General features: G+C 53.2%; 5 protein-coding genes across 5 annotated transcripts; 3 read left to right on the top strand and 2 right to left on the bottom strand.

The window, feature by feature from the left end:
• Positions 1-2076: 2076 nt before the first annotated feature.
• N0V96_003363 (uncharacterized protein) lies at positions 2077-4181 on the top strand (the record flags this gene model as incomplete). Its single annotated transcript, XM_053191138.2, has 3 exons — positions 2077-2118; positions 2338-2576; positions 2633-4181. 3 exons carry the CDS (start codon positions 2077-2079, stop codon positions 4179-4181), a joined length of 1830 nt encoding a protein of 609 aa, XP_053051563.2.
• A 279-nt stretch (positions 4182-4460) lies between these two features.
• On the bottom strand, positions 4461-5339 carry N0V96_003364 (uncharacterized protein; the record flags this gene model as incomplete). The annotated part of the gene is made up of 2 exons (XM_053191139.2): positions 4461-4490; positions 4605-5339. 2 exons carry the CDS (start codon positions 5337-5339, stop codon positions 4461-4463), a joined length of 765 nt encoding a protein of 254 aa, XP_053051564.2.
• A 3717-nt stretch (positions 5340-9056) lies between these two features.
• N0V96_003365 (uncharacterized protein) lies at positions 9057-12444 on the top strand (the record flags this gene model as incomplete). Its single annotated transcript, XM_053191141.2, has 3 exons — positions 9057-11335; positions 11403-11930; positions 11994-12444. 3 exons carry the CDS (start codon positions 9057-9059, stop codon positions 12442-12444), a joined length of 3258 nt encoding a protein of 1085 aa, XP_053051566.2.
• Positions 12445-13168: 724 nt separating this feature from the next.
• Positions 13169-15706, top strand: N0V96_003366 (uncharacterized protein; the record flags this gene model as incomplete). The annotated part of the gene is made up of 1 exon (XM_065756814.1): positions 13169-15706. One exon carries the CDS (start codon positions 13169-13171, stop codon positions 15704-15706), a length of 2538 nt encoding a protein of 845 aa, XP_065614581.1.
• Positions 15707-15842: 136 nt separating this feature from the next.
• N0V96_003367 (uncharacterized protein) lies at positions 15843-16917 on the bottom strand (the record flags this gene model as incomplete). The annotated part of the gene is made up of 5 exons (XM_053191143.1): positions 15843-15916; positions 15981-16173; positions 16234-16352; positions 16413-16526; positions 16608-16917. 5 exons carry the CDS (start codon positions 16915-16917, stop codon positions 15843-15845), a joined length of 810 nt encoding a protein of 269 aa, XP_053051568.1.
• Between the last annotated feature and the right edge of the window lie 2737 nt (positions 16918-19654).

Consider the following 19654-nt stretch of genomic DNA (forward strand, 5'->3'; position numbering starts at 1 on the left):
CAAACTCAGTCGCATGCGGAGCTCCGTCGACGGGTTGGTTGCACTCTACAAGCCCCAAAGGAGTGCCCCCGAGACAGCACTGGCCAGGAACGAATTGACGGGGCAAAATCATACCCAAGCTATTCATTACGAGACAGATTCTTGAGATGGCCCGCAACTTGAAGCCGAAAAGATGGAAACTCGAAATGATCTCGCTACCAAACTGACAGACAATGGGCCCCGAGACCGACCACGCGCATCTTTGCTCCATATCCTTCCCCAGCGTTTCCACACAGACGGGATAGACTATGGACCAAGCTTGTTACGTACCAAATTACTGGATGGGCGTATGGGTCTGTCGTGAAGAGACCGAAAATCAACAGTCTCGTATTCTTGTACAAGAAGTCCGAAGATTAATGTTTACTTATGTTGTTGTCTTGCGGTCAGCCAAATCCTTAGTCCGAGAAAGTCGGTTTGCCTCTGAACGTTGTGGAAAGGTGGGCCGGCAAGGCTGGTGCAGATATGCTTCGATCTCGTTCCTTGAAAGCAGTCTCTGATTCGTTTTGCCCGATGAATTCAGCGATATGTTTGGCAGCATAACTCCTCAAGGCTCAAGCCATGACCACGTGCTCAACTGCCAACGCTCGGACAATGCGATTGATGATGTCTTCTCATTGCAAACGTAATCTCGTCATGGTTATTCGCTGCTACACTAGTATTGTCTTCACCTCCATGGAACGATCCGGGGGCTGGGGGGAAGAGCCACCATAGATCCTTGCTAGCACAACGGTCCAGGCGCTTGTCGTCCAAAGTTGGCAGTGGCAAATTGACAACTCGCGCCTAATAAAGTCCAAATTGTTCGACTTCCCTCTTCCAGTCATTTGGTCCGGTGGATATCTCTCCTCGACAATTGACACTGACGGGCGCGAGGATCAGGACGAGGTCTGTTCCGGAGCACGGAATGCGGAACAACAACCTCCCACATGCCATGAGGCAAGGGGATCCCGAATGCGAGGCAAAGCATATCCCTGTATCTCTCTCAGTTGATGGGTCGTCTCTCCTCTTTCTCTTTCTCCATCTGTGCAGGTGTCGCTTATACGATACGCGTCTTGGAATTCTCCTACCGAACATGAATCCATAAACAAACAGAGTCTCGTCACGGAGAGTTGTAGCCCTATGAACATTCACTTCCCGGGGTTGAACCAGCCGGACTCAACATAAGTGAGACGCTATTCATCTATCTTTCCTGCTGGCAGCCACGCTGATCGCGCGGCATTTGCGAGGGCAGCTGGCGCAGATCTTGTCAGGGTTGTCCAGGTCTGCGGTTCGGGCAGAGCGATTCGCTGGAGGCGCCGGATCGCGGGAATGAGCTATTGCTGGGGAGACCACCACCACCACCACGGCTCCCACGCCTTGCCAGGCACGCCAGGCACGCTTCGTGGCTTGTTCCGAACGCTCGAAAATACGACCCTAATCTTACCATGGGGCTCGTGCGCCAAGAAATTCAGAGTGCAGGCGTCGTGGAGGCTTCGAACATGGTTCATGACTAGTGTACCCCTTCAACAGCGAGAATCGGCCACGCAACTACGTTTCAGTCGTCTGAACTTTTTCTTGGTCGAGATAAGATCTTGAGTTGCGGTACGTGCTCATGGCTTCTGATTTATTTAGACTTTACTTGGGCAAACATGTTCGCAAAGCACTGGAGTGGAAGACTGGTGTAAGTCCAAGACATCAGCATATTGTCTACGGAGTCCATTCCGAAGCATCTCGCAACCGCCCCAAGGCGGGCTGAAGCGGGGATAGAGTTGGCAAAAGTGGACTATCATGAGCCCCTTCTAATAACCAGGGACTTCACGGGTGGGTTTCGTCTTCCACTTCCGGCTAGGTAACCTGGCACGACTCCAGGGTGTCAACTATCTCGATATTGCAACGTGCCCGGGGTGATGGCAGGTGGGCAGACAAGAGCTTTCAAAAGGGGGCTCGTCCTGCCCGTCAAAACCACAATGAGGTCCATCGTTGAACCCCTTCCTGGATCGAGCTCGCTCATCTGCCCGTCATGCTTCGATTTAGCAGCATCCTATATCGCGAACTTTCGTGATGTTGACCTCGTCGCCTTGGGCGGCGCTCCTGCTGGCCAGCGTCCTTTCTTACTCCGCGCTCGCGGACGATTCTTGTTCAAGTTCTATTGACCCATTAGTATTACCCATAAAAGTAAGGAACAACTTCACGAGTCATTCAGTCACTTTTCATCACGTCTTACTTTCTTTGGGTGTGTGTCTATGTGTGTTTCGAGTGTCTGTGTGTGTGTGTTGCCGTGTGCGACTGTAGCTCCTATTGACTTACATCCTTTCTCTCCAGAACGTTACCTTTCCCAATGGCATCGGTGCCAATCGAGGCCTCAAGCTCACGCTTGGTGGCCAGGTTCAAGGCATGCGCATGTCCACCATCTTAAACAACACGCGAGTAAGGAATAGTCTGGACTGCCCAGACAACTCAACATACGCATTCGTCGGCTGTCAAGGAGCCTCGGGCAGTGTATACGACACCACTGGAGGCACATTCAGCCAAGTCGTCAACATCAAGGACTGGAACGTAACGTATGGTCTATGCCTGACCGAGCCGTCTTCAAACACATAACTGACCCCCTTACTAGAACAATCGACGCTCAGCCAGAAGATGGTGAAACGACTGTACTCCATGGATACGATGTCGCAAACTTTACCGATGCTCCAGCCGTAGCCTACGGATATCCCTTCGAGGTATGGGCCGACTATGACTCCATGAACAAAAGCGCCATTGCATTTGGTCCAAACTCGTCTACCCTCGATAGCTTCGTGAGGAACGACTTGGCGCCCACGACTAGCTTCAGTCTGGATTACGGCTCAACATCCGAGCTTCACCCTCGCGACGGCCAGCTCGTCATCGGCGGCTACAACGAAGCGCGATATAACGAGTCCCAGGTCGCCGAATTCAGCATGTGGGGAGCGAATGCCCCGGTCCCGTGCCCTCTCCAGGTTCTCGTGTCCGACATCGTCCTCACCAATACGGACGGCGATCACTCTCTCTTTGACCCAGGCGTCAAGGTGGCCGCCTGCATCGACACAGTGCAGAATAGCTTCACCCTTACGCAGAATATGTTTGCCAAGTTTCAGAGCCTCGGCAACCACACCGCAACCGACGGAATGGCCTTTGGCGAATCCGACTTCCCCAAAGACCGTGAGTCCCTCCTCGGCTCCCTAACCATCAAGCTGTCCAACGGCTACACGAGCGTCATCCCTCACTACGAGCTGGTCAGCCATGTTCGCGGCACAGACGCCCGTGGTAGATATGCTGTGCTCAACAACAGCAGGATCAGCACCTCGGTCGCCTCAGGTATGAGCGATCTAGGTGACAACATCCCCATCCTCGGAGGCGTCTTCCTGTCGCAGAACTACCTTCACGTCGACTATGACGCAGGCAAATTCTGGCTTAGCCCGCAAGTCGCCAACGGCACTCTACCAGACCACATCACATCTTCATGCAACGGCACCTCATCCTCCAGTGGCGGTAACAAAGCCGCCCTGGGTGTCAAAGTAGGCGTCCCAGTAGCCATCGGCGCTGCCCTAATCTTCTTTGTCGCAATGTGGTTCTGGTTGAAGAACCGCAAACCCAAGCAAAACGGACAATTCGCAGGCGCATCTCGCTCCATCCCACGATCGGAGAAGCGCGATGCTCCGGACTCCAAGTCCTCTACCACCAATTTCGCCGGCTACCATAACGTCAATCATGCGAATCCCGACGGCCATATGGAACTCGAAGGCGACCTAGGTCACGCCGTAGGACATCAACAACAACGAGCCGAACTAGCGGAACCTGCGCCGGCATACAAGTCGGAGTGGCCCCGGCAGAACTCTATTCAAGGCGAGAGCGCCGCGTATTACCAACAATTCGAAGAGCCAGGCGAGAGTTACGAGCTCGCGGACACGTCACCGCACTCTCAACTTTCTCAGTCTCCTCAAGAACTTCAGCAACCTCCACACCCCCAGATCGTAATCCCACCGACGAATCCACCTCCTATTAAACGCAAGGATACCGGCTTGAGCGACTGGGTGCCGAGTCCTGCGACGTTGAAGAAGCAGTTGTCGGGATTCAGCGAGGCTGTCTCACCAACGAGTACACGTGCGAACAGCACAAGGGTTAATCCACATATTTCTCCTGTTTAGCGTATTTGAGGATAGATGAGTAATGATAATTCACTTCTTGAGGCATGAAACACATGACCCTGGTTACCTATGCAAATGTACAGAATGAGTTTCTGATTGGAGTTTGTGGGCGGATCGTCGTTATTCTGTGACATGTGTGGGCACTGATGATCGATCACCCTACCCCCTTCTTGTGTCTGGGGATGATAAGGGGGCCATGATGGCGCAGTCACTCCCTTAGATCATCTCTTGTACATTACGAAGGCTGTGATAGTCGACAACATCGCGCAAGCTTGAGATTCAGAATAATAGCTCAGATTGCGAGTCATTCTATGGGGTATCTCGTCAACAATAATGATAATAGGAGTCGTACATGCTGCATCCGTGTCTTTCAGTCCCATACCAAACTCCCAAGAATACGATTGTTCCAACAATGGAACTAACCAGGGCGATGACCATCCTGCTCTGCTTCGACCGGCCTACCATCAACGCAAGCAGGAGGGAGCTCATCGGTACCAACAGCCACCATCCAAACGAGTTATTGATGAGCATGAGCGGCACCGATGGCCCCAACATCAACAAGACGGGGCCTATCCACCACTTTTCCTCCTTGAACCACATCCAAAGCGCCCTCCAGAAGCCATATGTCGCGGGTGAGTCTGCCAACTCCAACTGGATTCTTCCGCCCTTTAGGGTCTTGTTGATTTCTTCCGAGAGCTGGTCGTGAGAGAGTTCGTCAGGGTCGGTCTCCTGAAGCTCCTTGCGTATAGCGTCCGATAGCTCCAAGACGCCCTTGTAGCCCCTCGGCACGTCGTACCGCCGGCGCATCCTCATCGTCAATCGCGCCTTTAACCACATGTAAGCAAGACTCAACGTCCACAGCACGAGCAAGACAACGAGGATGTAAAGTTGCAGATACGAGAAGCCCCATTGGTAGCTCTCTCGCCCGGCATCGGCGCCGAGTGCGTGATCGCTCATGGGTTGGCAACTTCCGTACGCCTTCATGTACTCCTTGGAATAGGTCTCGTTCCCAGCCGTGTATGTCAAGTTCTTTTCGTCTTTGAAGGGCATCAATCCCGTGCGAGGGTCAGTCCAGTTCCAGCCGTATATCAAATTCCTGTATGAAGGAAGCCCAGAAGCTGATATGTTGAGGGCCGGAGCAGGCATAGTCTTGTTCATCCAAGTTGTGTTCGTGTTTCCCAGCCCGTAAAATCCATACTCTTGGACATCTACCAAAGTGAACATGTTAATACTGCAAGGTCTTGCGAATTGTTGACACCTCGGTTTATTGTCGTGGGACAATTATACGTACAATCTGAAACGTTTCGATGCAATGAACATCTCTGGGTTTGGGGCGTAGATTCGTCGAAATCCCACCAGGTAGCAGAGTAATCAGAGTAGCTCCTATCATCTTCTATGCAACCGAGAAGGCGTGACCATGAGCTTGCGCTACTGTAGGTCTTGTAGCTAGAGTCTTGTCTGGATTCAGTGCTGGCCTAGCGTTCACGTGAAAGTCCCCGGAGAGAGAGCACTTACGACCAGGGAAAGTGAGCGTGGTGTTGCCCTCCATACCGATCCTCCAGCCATCGTGAATTACATAACCAACAACCTCGAATCCATCAAAGGGTATTAACATGCCATCGGAGCCCTGAACATATGCGTCGTTGTTCGCTACGTATCCCGTCATTGCACTACCCAGGGTGGGGAAGCATAAGATGAAGATGGTGATCAAGACCATGATAATCATCATTAATTTCGACCGCAGCCCTCGCGAACGAGCAAAGTCTCGTATCATGTGCCACGTTGACCAGAAGTTGGGCTGGTCCTGAAGGAATATGTTTCGGAAAAAGTCGTACGTCACGGGCTTGACTTGTATCGAGGTAGTCGTATAGTCGGCAAACACTCTCCAAGTGATCCAGGTCAACAGAGCCTGTCCCCCTCGACCGAAGATCTGCGAGCGACTGGTCAGTCGATGAACGACAGAGATAATGCGGGTTAAGTTATTCTTCATCTTACCACATCCCAAGCGACATCAATAACTTTAGCATCCGCAAAGGAGAATCTTCCCCATGCTAGGGTGATCTGAAAGAATCCAGAAGAAGACCAGAGGTTATATTGGTTCATCTCCACGTCGAAACTGCCGTCCGGTTTGCAAGCCGAGTCTCCGTACAACTCAGCATTGCTAATGAAGGCCAGCACAGTGCAGAGTCCCCCGATCCATGTCAGAGCCAATATCCATGCTAGGACTGCGTACCAGTGAACAGCTCGAATGTCTCTGAATGCAGCGATAAAGGCTTCCATCCATTGCCTGCGATTCCATAGTCGCTGGCGAAAATCTTCCCACGCAGTGAGGGACGCTTTCTTCCATTGTCTCCTGTCCCACAGCCGCTGCCGGAACTTGCTCAACTTGAACTGGGTGGCCTGCTTGAGTGGCTTTCTGTCTTCGACGAGCAGTGGGGCAAAGGATCTCGTCGATGCCGATGGAGCATCTTCTCTATTCTCTTTTGGCGAGTCCATGGTCGTTGGCTTCGGTGTATTTCGGTCTAGAGCAACATATGCGATCGTGGCTCGGTCAAGTCCAATACTCAAGACATTACGTACTGATGGTCAGGAAGCACTGAGTAGATCGTTCAACAACTGAAATTCCACAATTGCGGCGCCATTGGGTGTTTATCAGAGATCTCACATCCGGTCAGCCTGCATCAAGTCGTGCAGCCTGACGGGGTGTGACAGGGGTTGAGGTCGGCCGCCAGCCTGCCTCGCTGTCCGGAGGATTGATGTCATTTCGGCTGCTTCGAACACCGCCGCAGGAGCTGGCTGGCTGCAGAAGTGACATTTCAGGACGAGCGCGTAGTGTCAATACCAGGGAAGATGCAGCTAGACGCGCCGCGTTGATGGCCCTGCTTACGTTGAGTCGTTAAGAACCTAGGCAAGTTGAAGCAGGCTCTGGAGTAGTTGTCGATCTTGGAAGCTCAACCACTCAGCCGCTGTGTTGCTGCCCTAGATGGCCTCCACCTTGTCCCAGAGTCCGAAATTTGCTGCCAGCTTGCCAGGTCCAGTATCATGCAGCCCTGTCGGCGTGCGTTTTGGGACTTTGGTATGCGGCACAGCGCCACCACCCCGTGCCACTGCTTACGGGACGGGAGTGGACGTTGTACTATGACGCCACTGTCTATACGTGTGAGACACTTCGATGCTATTCATATTTGACAGATTTGCTTTTAGGGCCTTCAATTGAGAACATCTTGGCCAAAACGAAGGACATAGATCGGCAGATGTACATGGCAGGTATTGTGAGTAATTTTAGACCGGAGTCCGTATATTGTCGATATGTTAGTTGCTTTCCTGGGCCCCTTCGGAAGAGAAGCTTATTTCCGGACGTACTGAGCCAGCTCTGCAATAGTTGGGGACTGCTACCATAGTGCGATTCATAAGCGATCGCCGCCCAAGCAGTTGTAGGATTCCAATCCTGGTCCCATTTTACGCAGGCAGCAACTCAATTTCAGGGCAGAAAGCTGGAAATAGCATTAACATTGCGGGGATCGAATGGTATATCAACAAGGGAATTAAGAGCAACCCAATTGTTCCAAGCCAGACTTTCCCTTCCCTAACCTTACTTGAAAATAATTTGGTTCCCAAGTTAAGCCATGTTTGGGCGACTTGGACAGCACGGCCGCTCTGGTCCCAGCAACAGATTCGGTGAAAGCATAAGAAAAGTAGGCGAGTGTCCAGGAGAGGCGAACAATCCATGCAGGGAGGTTTCTTGCTATATCGACAGGCCCAGGTTTCCGGTTGAAGTCTTCATGTTTTCCGACTTGTCTCTTCACTGGCTTGAGCAAAACGACCGAGTCTATCAGTAGAATCAACACATCCTGACATAGTGCCCAACAGCATCAGATAATTTCGCGAAGTCCTCGGACACTCGGCGCCTGAATTATTCAACCGACATTCCCTTGCCGCGTATGCCTCCCCCCGTCTTACTACCGTGAGAATCCGACGCCCAAGGTTCAGAGACCCCACGTGGCTTCTTACCTTAATCCATTAAAGCTTAGACTCCTCGCTCCACTCGATTACCAACCCGATGGATCGAGTTGACACTCGTTGACAGCGCAAGCTAGGACAATTCAAAGTCCCCGGTTGCCGTGCCGCACTGATCCCAATGAGAGGCTCAAGAACGAAGAACACCATGTTTGCAACTATTTGTTGCGGCCACCGTTCGTGGCGTGCGCAAAATCGTTACTCAGGGGCTGTGCGGCTGAGAGGCTTGGCCGCCACATATCGTTGAGCGACCAACCAAACGTCGATCTATTCGGCCGGCGCCTTTGACATCCCACGCGATTTTGGGCCACAGTACCGACTATTTGGTTAGGTTCCGGCCGCTAACGAAGTAAGTAGACTAGTGCTCGCGGCAACAACGAAACACGATACCCTTTCCTGAATCACTGAAGAACTTCCCCCTGGCTACTGCATGAGATGGTGCTTCTTATCGTTCGATTGAGCCTCGCCTGGAACTTAGAAGCCTCGCTTAGGCCCGAACGAGATGGTCCCCCGATGCGGCCGTCAACGTCGACTTGTCGCGGTGTTAGACAATGGCCTTCTGCCAAGGAAAGTCTGACTCGAAATTTCGGCAGGTTGAAGGATGGGATTTCTTCGTGAAAGGCGAATTGCCATAAAATCCAGAGATCGTCGTCCTCAGTTTCCGGATGTGACTCCTGTGCTTCATCCATCTCCTCTCTGCCATTCACTCTTTCATGGCTTGAGTTGTTTCTCTTTCTGTCCCTGTCACTCTTTGAATTATTACCAGCTATACCTAGCTGACCACACTCGTTCCTCATTCAGGATTAGTTTCATCCCTACAGTCTTTTGATCTGAATCATCACTCACACTCGTTTCATCATGAAGTGGTCTTTCGCCCTTCCCCTGCTTGGGCTATCTGGCGTCCTCGCACACCCAGGCCAGCGCAAATATCTCAACCAGAGGAACGAGACTCTTGTCTCGGGTCAGTCTGGCAACTCTCTTACCCAGACTGCATCTGTGTCTGTGCCCCTCAGCACCGGTGTTACTTTCCACCCTCCAGCCAACTCCACCCGCACACTCACATTGGCCACCGGGACGGCATCTGCCTCTGGAGACGTCGTCGCCGCAACAGCCGCTTCCTCCAGCACGGAGTACGAGTTCCCTACCTCCAAGCTTGGGCCCATTGCGACCCTGAAGCCTGCCATCCCATATAACCACGATCTCCACGATGTCAACAACCTTACTCCTCAGCCTAGTGGCGCTGGTGCTCCGATCCACTACGCGCAAGACACCGGCTCGAACGGAGGTGGCATCTATGCTGTTGCTACCCCCAAGTGGACTGCCCCGTCCATCGTTCTCGACCACTCTGGTCTCATCACCGACGTCAAACTCTCAGGCCAAGGCAGCCTGGTCATGACCTTTGGTGACCAGAATGCTTTCGACCACAGTGCGTCCAACTGGAAGGCCAACAACATCATCTTCGTCACTTACACGCCTGAGTGCGGTGATTACGACTTGGGCCAGAGGTGCTACTTCCAGGCCAACTCCGTCACCTTTGACCGCAATTCCCTCTCTGCCACTGCTGCAGGACAGGCTAAGGATATTGGCGATGTCACAAAAGATATCAATGTCATCTGGGGAAACTATGGCAGCCAGAATGTCAACTACGGTAACCCTGCAGCCACCGCCGAGCCCACTGCAACTGAGACCGACGTGACACCGGCCTACTCCGTTGCTCCTACTATGACGGCTGCTTGTGTAGCTCCCGTGGATGAGAAGTACGGTCTCCCAACGGCGTGCTTGGGACCCTACTTCGACGATGATCTCGACACAGAGCTTGGCTACTTCGAGTCTGACGTCTTCAGCTTCAACGAGACCCTTTCCGAGGTTGACATCGATGGCGAGCTGACCGACTCGACCCTCGCCAGACGTACCGTTTTCCAGGACATCGGTAACGGCTTCAAGAAGATCGGCCCGGCGATTAAGAGCGGCGTCGTCAACCTCGGCAACAAGATCCAGACCGGAGCCAAGGCCGCCAAGAACAACGTCGTCAAGACGGGCGAAAAGGTTGTCAAGATTGGCGTCAAGGTCGTCGAGGTCGGAAAGGCTGTCGTCGAAGTCGGCGGCAACATCCTGACGGGCAAGCCCAACCGCTTCGAGAAGGACTTTGACAAGCTCCTCCTCCCCTGGCCTGCCAAGGAGTGCAAGGAGGCCGAGAATGACAAGGACAAGAAGGAGAAGCTCAAGAACGCCTGTAAGCCCAAGAAGCAGGACAAGGACAAGGACAGCGAGGCCAAAGCCGTCAAGACCCCTTGGGGTGACGATGCTCTCCTGCTCAAGTCGTTCGGCACCATTCCTTCTCCCAAGGATCTGCGTCCCAAGGGATCCAAGAAGCAGACTACCGTGACCAAGGGTAACTTCATCAACCTCTACTGTGTCAAGTGCGGTCTCTCAGGATCCCTCAAGACGAAGGGCAACATCACCATCGAGAACATCAAGGGTATCACCGATGGCTACATCGAGAGCGATATCGACCTGTCTGTCGGTCTCGGCATCGGCATCTACGCTCAGTACTACCAGGAGCACAAGTTCCGCAACAACCTGTACGACATCCCCCTCTCGCCCTTCACCCTCGGCTTCGTCACCGTCGGTCCCATGCTCTCCATCGGTACCGAGATCAAGTTCAGTCTCAACATGACCGGTACCGCCGTCGCTCGCGCCGACGTCAGCATCGCCCGCGCGAAGTTCGTCTATGACTGGAAGAAGGGTGGCTCCAAGTCCATCGGCTTCAAGCCCCAGTTCAAGCCCAGCTTCGAGGCCGAGGGCCAGGTTGAGATCGCCGCTCAGTTCGGCATCCCTGTCGGCCTCGACTTTGGCGTCACCACTTTTAACGGATGCTCTAAGTGCAAGGGATCAATTGGTATTGAGACCATGCCGTCCATCAAGGCTGCTGCAGCCATTGCTGTCCAAGCCAAGTGGGACAACAGCACCGACGGTATTGAGGCTGGACTGAAGCCCCTCAACAACTGCTCCGGCATCAGCACTACGCTTAGTGTTCGCAATGATGTCACGGCTAAGTTCAAGGGTTTTGGACTCCTTGACAAGGACTGGCCCATCCACGAGACCAAGGACTACATCATTGCCTCGTACTGCATCGGGTAAGTGAATACATTATCTAGAAATTTCGAGGCGCCCAAAGCAAGTGTCATGCTAACAACTGAACAGCAACAAGACGGACGGCACAAGCAAGGGCAAGCTCGGCCTCCACGATGACAAGCGTTCCCTGCCTTCCACTCCCTACAACAGATACGAGTACCGCCGCGACGCGAACAACGTCTCCGTTCCCACGAACTCCACCACCAACTCGACGCAGCTCGCCGACCTGACCAAGTATGTCGTCGAGGAGATTGAGTACCTCGACTTCAACGGCACCGACCTCGCCGCCATCCCCTACGACCTCGATGAGGCGGCCTTTGACGGATACTGGTTCAGCACTCTGGCCCTCGAGAGTGACAACAGCTACGTGCTCGCCGCCTGCAGCGATGGCAACGTCTACCTCCAGAAGAACACGACCCAGAACGACCTCCCCTACTATGTCACCTGCAACACCCTGTGGGCCGGATACGGCGACGCCGCTCTGTCCACGCCCACTGGCGAGGTGCTGCACTACTACAACAACACCATGGACAAGATCGGCGTCAGCCGTCTCCGCGCCGGAGATGAGGCCAACCTCCCCGGAACCTCAGTCTATGTGTAAGTTCCCTTGACTCAGGGGTCTCATTTCGTCGAACTCAGTCTTGCTAACACTTACACAAGCGCACTCACCCCCTTCTACTACGACGATAACGACAGCACCGCCAGCATCCTCGCCGCCATCGACCCCGAAGACAACATTTTCTTCCCCGCCGTCTGCACCTACAAGGGCGACCAGACGGCCAAAATCTACCTCGTCGGCGAAGATGTCGACGCCGGCATCGAGATGCTCAAGTCCCCGGACCTCACCTACACCGTCACCAACGGCGAGGTCGACGAGTGCTACCTCCTCTTCCTCGGCATTACCAACCGTGAGCTTGGCGAGTGGGCCGACTACGGCGACGATGTCTCGGCCGCCTACGAGAGCGACCCGCTCGACGTCGAGTTCGAGGACACGCTCTTTGACACCGATGGCGACTTGCTGCTGCCTTCTGATGAGCTGTTTGCTTACCAGGATGATGTCAACTATGATGACGTTTTTGATGTGTCGTTGGATGACATTACTTGGGAGTAAGGAGTGGACGTATTGCATCCCGCTCCTCGCTGCGACGTGGATCAAAGCACGCGCTGTCCTTCATCGAAGCGGAATGAATGATTTATAGAAACACTACTTTGACTTAATAAATAATAGAGATCTCTTGTACTTTGATTGAAGGAGATTATTCCTCCTAACCACGACGCGTCTCGTGCTTTGTGGTCAATGAGTTCAAGGATATCAAGATGAAGGACTTCCATCGTTCAGTTCAAGTGACTTCTCTTCCCTGAGCATCGCGAGATGAGCCTTCGTTGGGCAAATTTCGGGCCATGCCTAGTCAAGACAAAGACTGAGCATCACCATGCTCGACTGCCTTTGTGAGAAAGAGTCTTTCCTTCACGAGCGATGAGCTCAGACATAGCTAGCGGTTGAGTTCTGACAAGATTCAAGTTCCATACTGATTGAACAAGGGATTGTTCTGACAGCAATGCGTTGCACGTCTCATGCCACCAAAAACAATCGTTCTTCTTTTTGAGGCATGGGAATGCAACAGACCAATCTCTCTTTGACTACCGAATGTTTTGTAGACAAAGACATACAAACAAACAATACGAGAACAAGATCCGGTGCCGACAATGCCTTGTGTTGGCATCTAGTCTGGCTACTGGCTATATCTTCAGTCAAGGTCGAATCCAACGTGTCTCACTCTGTATAATTGCCTATCAGAATCAAAAAGCAGGCACGGAACTGTGAAAGAATTATCATGGATAGCTCAAGCGACGACCACTCTCATGACGAGCGCAACTCCGTTAGTGAGTACACCGGCAGTGAAGATCAGTCCTCCAGTGAGAAACACTCCATCGACGAACATCATTCCGCCGAGGAGGACCAGCCTGTCAATGACAACATTCCCATCGAGGAGGACTGGCCTGTGGAGGAACCACCCAGTGAGCCTCACGTCCAACGTCACTCTTTCTTCCAAAGGCCAGCAGACATCCTATTCGGGCCATTCAGAAATGCCGTCTCTAACCATGAGATCCCCCTCTGGGACACTCTGCCACAACTTACGCGGCCACTCCCTCCACTTCTCCCCTCCGACACCAAATCGGACGCCACGACGAACGTCGAAATCCTACTTGAAGAGCTACTAGCGCAAGAGTCTATAGAAGACGTCGAGGACCTCTGCGAAGAGAACCCCACACTCCGCAAGGTCTTCAAAGACAACATGGTACAGATCCTTCGAAAACACATCGCCCCAGAGGCCTGGTACGATGCGATCTGCTGCGTCGATCGCCGCCTGAAACACCCAGGCAAGACGGCCAGAAGCGCCTTTGACGAAGACTATGCTAACGGCACCGTGGTGGACTGGCCTCCGCCCCCAGAAAGTATTGTAGGGTCTATCTCTGGTAGAGCCAGACGAGCCATGTCCTATTACCTCGAAGCATTCGCAAGCGCCGGCCCTCAATTGAGTAAGTCTCCATGTACAAAACGCGGACAATGGGACCTAACCGGCCTCTGCCAGCTCGTTAAGATCATCGACCAGCTACTCGACAGGGTCTCGCAGGCGCACAAGGTCTACGCCTCCTTTGAAGAGTGGGAAGAGAGCTGGCAGGATCGCCGCCCAGACGAACTCCCCGACGAACGATGGGGCCCCGACGTCGCGGTCCTCAAGCCCAAATTCTCCGCCTTGTGCAGGGACGACGGCACCGAAAACCCCAACAACATGATCTACGCCTTTGAACGACACACGGCCCATAATGAAGAAAGAGGACCCGTATCGGAGGGCGTCCTAATGACTAAGACGAACCGCGCAAAACTCCAGCGCGCCTTCTTCCGCCTCGAGTTCATCCGGCGAGCGTACTACCAACAGCCCTTCTACCCCCGCGACGCAGAATGGCAAACCCGCAACGATACGATGGTGGAAGGCGTGGTCCGCGGCCCCGCGGGCGAAACCTACGCAGCCCGCCTCGCGCGTGCCGAGAAAATCTTCAAGCACTGGGCCAGCAAGGACGAGTTTGTCGAGGTCATTTGCGCCTTCAAAGCCACCCTGAACGAGTACGCCATCCCCGTGAGCGATCTCCTCGGAGCGTTTAGTGATACCATCGAACGCTACCTCAAGACGGACGGAGTCCGCCGCGCCGAAGCGGCGTGTAGGAAGCGACACCAAGAGACCGTCTGGAACGGCGACGCCGTCGGCCTCCAGTGGGAATGGAACCCCTACGACCTTCGCGAACCATTCCTCCCCGCGTGGGAGATCCCGCACTCGGACGACTTCTTCACCCTCCGCGCGCAGCTGCTCGACGACCGCGCCGATCTGGGCAGGCAGATGGACGAGTGTCTCCCCGCGCCCCTCGCGCGCGCCGAGTTCGACGCGCGGCACGCCACGATATACCGGTCCGAACGCATACGCTTCGCGCCGCGGAATAGGCGTGAGAGAGACGACCCCTCGCTGAGGAAGCCTGCGATAGAAGCGCAGCCCATGCACGCCATGTCGCGATTCCTGACCGTCATGTGCAGCCTGCCGTTGTCGTTCATGGGGGAGTTCCTCGCTATGGAGTCGTACAAAAAGGCCCGCTTCCTCAAGTCAGCGTACTGGGCCGTCGCCCGCGTCAGGGCCTCGAGGTGTCCGTCGTTTCTGTCAGGCGAGATGCGCGCCTGGTGCAGTAACCCCAACATCGTGTACGACAGGGACGGCAATCCGGTCTTGGGACCGCACCCCCGCTTACTCCCCGAGATGTCCGTCCGCGCCGCCTCCATCGCCTGCGTGTCCAAGACGTACGAGTTCATCGAAAACGAATGCGTCGGCTGGCGGTTGCCCTCACGCCCGGAGTCACAAGGCGGCTGGTGGAAGTGGAAGTGGGACGACGACCGCCTCCCGGCCAAAGCCTGGACCGAACTGCACTGGGAAATGTCGCCCTTTACGACCAAGATCAATAAGGTCTTCCGCATGGACGACGTCCAGTGGGCGCAGATCTGGCGTTCGAATCGCGAGTTTGAGCGGCAGGTCTGGACAGGGCGGATGATGGACCGGGAGGTGTGGGAAGGGTACGGGGACCCCGGCCGTGTGGATGGGAACGATTGTTATTGTCGCTGGGGGTCCGGTGGGTGCGGCATCTGTGTGCCGCTGCCCGAGGCTGAGTTGCCCGAGTGGGAGCTGATGACGCCGGCTGAGGTCCTGGAAGAATCTCACGTTTCGAGGTTTATGCGGCAGCCTTGGAGTAAGCTCCCCGATCTAGAGCCAGCTGTGAAAGAGGTCTTTGGGAGAAGCCTTTATCGTGTTGGATATGGGGAGGCTACCTAGCAACGTGTGAGAGTCGGTGAATAGGAACATTAGAAACCTAACTTATTGTGGCATGCTTCAATTTAGTTTTGAGTGAAAAATTTATATGTTTTTTGAAATGAAATGCCTATGATGCTGGTGCTAATTATTCTGCTTTTTAAAAGATCTCTCTGTCGTCGTACGCCCTGACGCTCTCCAAGTAGTTCTTGACCTGGTTGTAATCCTTGCACACTAGAGCCTTTTGTTAGCTTTTGGTTGCTTTGCTTAATCTCAATCCAGATGAGTGGTGACTTACCATGCTTCGAGTCCCATCCGTCAGAGCCACCGTTGTGATCCGGGAAGGTCGTCTCGAGACCCTCGAGAGCCATGTCGGCGCTGCACATGATGGTTTGTCTAAGGTAGGAGAAGCAGTGAATCATGTGCCAGTGATGGTCGTCCGGGATCTCGTGACCGGACTTGATACCGGAGTAGGTCTGGACGACAGCGAACTGGATGGGATGTTAGTAACCATTTACAAGTAAAGGGTGGGATGAGATTGGATGGCGTACCAAGCAGTGCAGCTGATGGGTGATGGAGGTGGTGAAGACGGTCTTCTCGGGCCAGACGATGGGAGTGGGCAGGTCGTGGTACTTGTGCGTGTCATTCACCCACTGGAAGCCCATGCCATCTGTTGTGTTCGTGTCAGCGATCACGATCTTCTCATCATTCTGAAGACTGAGTTACTCACAAGGCATCAACTCATTCCAGTTGTTCAACGTCTCGTCGGTGAAGAACTTTGACGTGTCGTTGGGCGCATACTTGCCCTCGTAATCTGGTGTGAACGTCTTGATCTGCTGTGAGACTACACATTCATCAAGTCAGCCATGTCAGATTCCACATTTACATGCTCTCACAGTCTTCCCGACGAAAGAGATGAACTCACAATGACCGCTAACGCCGGTCAAATCTCCACCAAAGTCCCACGTATTCACCGGCGGCTTCTGCATCTGCTCCCTCACCAGCAGACCCAAGATCACAACCAGAAGTATCGTATCGACAAACCACCGCGACGAGTTGAGCATCGCCAGGCACCTGTTCTTCCTCCTCGCCGGCTGGTCGTGGTAGTCCTTGGCCATGCAGCGGCGGCACGCCTTGTCGTCGGTGCCGAGGAGCGACTCCTCGACCTCGGTGCTGCTCCGGTCATCGTGGTCCTCGAACTTGATGTTGGCGTACTTTGCGTCCGACATATCCATGTTGGGCGAGTTGTCTTTGTGTTCTCGAATGAGTGTCTTTGTTATGTATAGTGAAATAGACAAAGCGGATCAACCGGCGGCAGGCAAGTCAGTGAAAGAGAGGATTATCGAATCGAATTAGAAAGACTGAAGTCCTGGCATGAGCAATGAGGGACTGGATACTAGAGACAATTGCGCCAGCGCCAAGAAGAGAAGAAGACGTAAGAAGAGGAGGCAAAACCAAAAGAGGTACGTGAGGCACTTCCATGCGGGCCATATCGTTCTTTTGTTCAACCTTGCCCCCATTGATTGCCCCTGTTTCTCCTTCATCCCTCGCCTACAATAACCGCCCTCCTCGATTCGTTACGCCGTCCTGTTTTCGGTTCCCCGTCGTCTCATGTCCAGATACCACCAGAGTCTGAGGCTGAAGTTTCAGGACAGGGGTCGTCGACGTTACCCCCAACAAGCCGTCAAGCCCCAGACTCTCTTTTTCAGTCCTAATTGTTAACTGTTAGTGCACCTTTTTCCAGCTTAACAGAGTTAGTAATAGTGAGAACAGCGTGTGACTAAGCAGTACAACACCCGTTTCAGCGATCCTAAAGCCGCCAAGCGGCCCCCGTAGCTCACACAATATTCGAGTCCCCCTCCCCGGACGGAGGCCCTGCAGTGTTTCCAGTCGCGTTTTGAATTCCGTCCAAAGTCACATTCTGAGGCGCGCCATTCGTCGATCCTTCGTCTCTAGTTGCCGTCTTATCCCTCCCCTTGGTTCTAACTTCTCTGGCCTTGTCTTCGCATTTAGGTAGGACGAAAGACGCTTCCCTTTCTGTTGCTGGAATACGCCAGATCTGTAATGGGTGATGCAATGTAAATCCAATTGACTTACGGATGGTAGGCAGTGAGTTCTCTCAGCCGCTTGAATTAGCCTCTTGTTCTGCATCTACTTTCTATCTTCCCGCTCTGATACCTCATTATTGCATGAACCTATCTCATGTTTAAGAGCACATTGGTTTTAATGACAGCGCTTTCTGTGAGATTTAGGTTTAAAGTACCCAAATGATGTGATGTCGTCAATTCGTGGTGCCTCCCCGAGGTGATCTACACCAAGCATGATCAAGCTCGTCGCCAAGCCGCACATCATGTCGAGATGCAAGTCGAAGCGATAGTTTATTGAGCCATATCCCTTTAGATTCAAGCATCGGCATTGGCGGACTCCAAGATCCCAAGAATAATTCAGTCAAAGAGATACAACAAGGCGATGATCAGTCGCCTTCGTGGCTTGCTTTTGAAATCTTCCCCGCTACATTTCGCACCTCGCAACCCAGCCGAGAATGAGGGGTTGGGAAGCAAACTTGAGGCGACATTCACTGCAATTTTAGCCCATCCCAAGTGAAGCAACACAGTTTTGTCATCTAATGCAACGTCATAACTGAGTACGAACCCTACTTCCCCATTGGGCCTTCACTGCAGTCTTTGACATATCACAAGGTGCGGTTGCAAGTTGTGTTGCGTTGGAAACCTTTATTGTAACCCATCCAAAGGGAAGCGACGTAGCTCTACCATCCAATGAAAGATCAAAAGTCAGCAATCGAGAACGCTTCAGCAGCGAAACCGGGCGATGAGCTACAATCAGGCCTTCGCTGTACACGGCATCTCGAAATCCCCGGCTGAGAATCACGCCTAACAAGGGATTTACTTCTTTGAGGTGCACAGTAAGCCTTGTCCCATTGCGTGATTCAGAGTTGAACCTCTCTGCAGCGAGAACTATCGTCAAGACCCCAAGTTAACGGCCGAGCTCTGGTTGCATCCATTTCAGTAAACGGACTGCGATCTAAAAACAACGTGAAATTAATGGCTTTGCTAAGATGGTAGTCTTTGCTACGGTATCGCCCTATTTGTTGATGCGAAATACTAGTGTACGAATTGCTGTGTATGCACCTGCAACCTGCAGGGCGTTTGACCAGGGCATTTCACTGCATTCTTAACCCATTCCGAGGATATCCTGAGGGGAGTTGACGTTATGTGTTAGTGCGAAATAGGAGTGGTCCTAATCCTTTCTGGGGCAGAGGTCAGTCTCTCACTGCATTTTCAACCCATCCTGAGGATATCCTAAGGGGAGGAGACGTGGGGAGATGACAGGCAAACCAAAACGCGTATTCACCCAACCAAGAGTCAAATCTCAGCAGCCTGCGTCTTTAAATAGAGAATGCAGGCTATTGGTCAAAGTACGCAATCCTTCGTCTACACTGCATTCTTAACCCATTTCGAGATGTTCATCTTCTTTCCATTAAAAATAGCCACATCGCTAGTCTGAAATACCTCACCTATCTTGCTTTACCTCACTCTGCCGTGACTCCCCGGAAAGTGGAGAAGCCCCTGTGCGGGCACGGAGGCGGGAGAAAAGTGGATACAAGCGGAAGCGCCCGTGTTGAGCAATTGGGGATAAATCTGCCGGGCGAGCTGCAAGCCGGAAAACAGCCAAAATAGCCCCGGATTTCGGCAATGTGAGTAACCAGCGCAGCCGGAATCCGGAGGCGCTCCTGCTAGGCCTGCTAGGACCGAAGAGCGGTGGCAGATTTACAACGCTAAATACCGGACGCAATCGCATCCAAAGCCGCTAGTTGCTAACCCCCATGCGTCTCAGTCTCGGTTTGCAATGCTGAGAAGGGACATTGCAAATTGATCACGTCTTGCATCCGTCTATATCACCGAATCTTTGGGAAACGAGGTATTCAGATATCGCGGCGCCATGCGGCACCCG

This window comes from Colletotrichum fioriniae, assembly GCF_027942845.1.
Source record: "Colletotrichum fioriniae strain IMI 355084 chromosome Unknown scaffold_3, whole genome shotgun sequence".
NCBI classification, from domain to species: Eukaryota; Fungi; Ascomycota; class Sordariomycetes; order Glomerellales; family Glomerellaceae; genus Colletotrichum; species Colletotrichum fioriniae.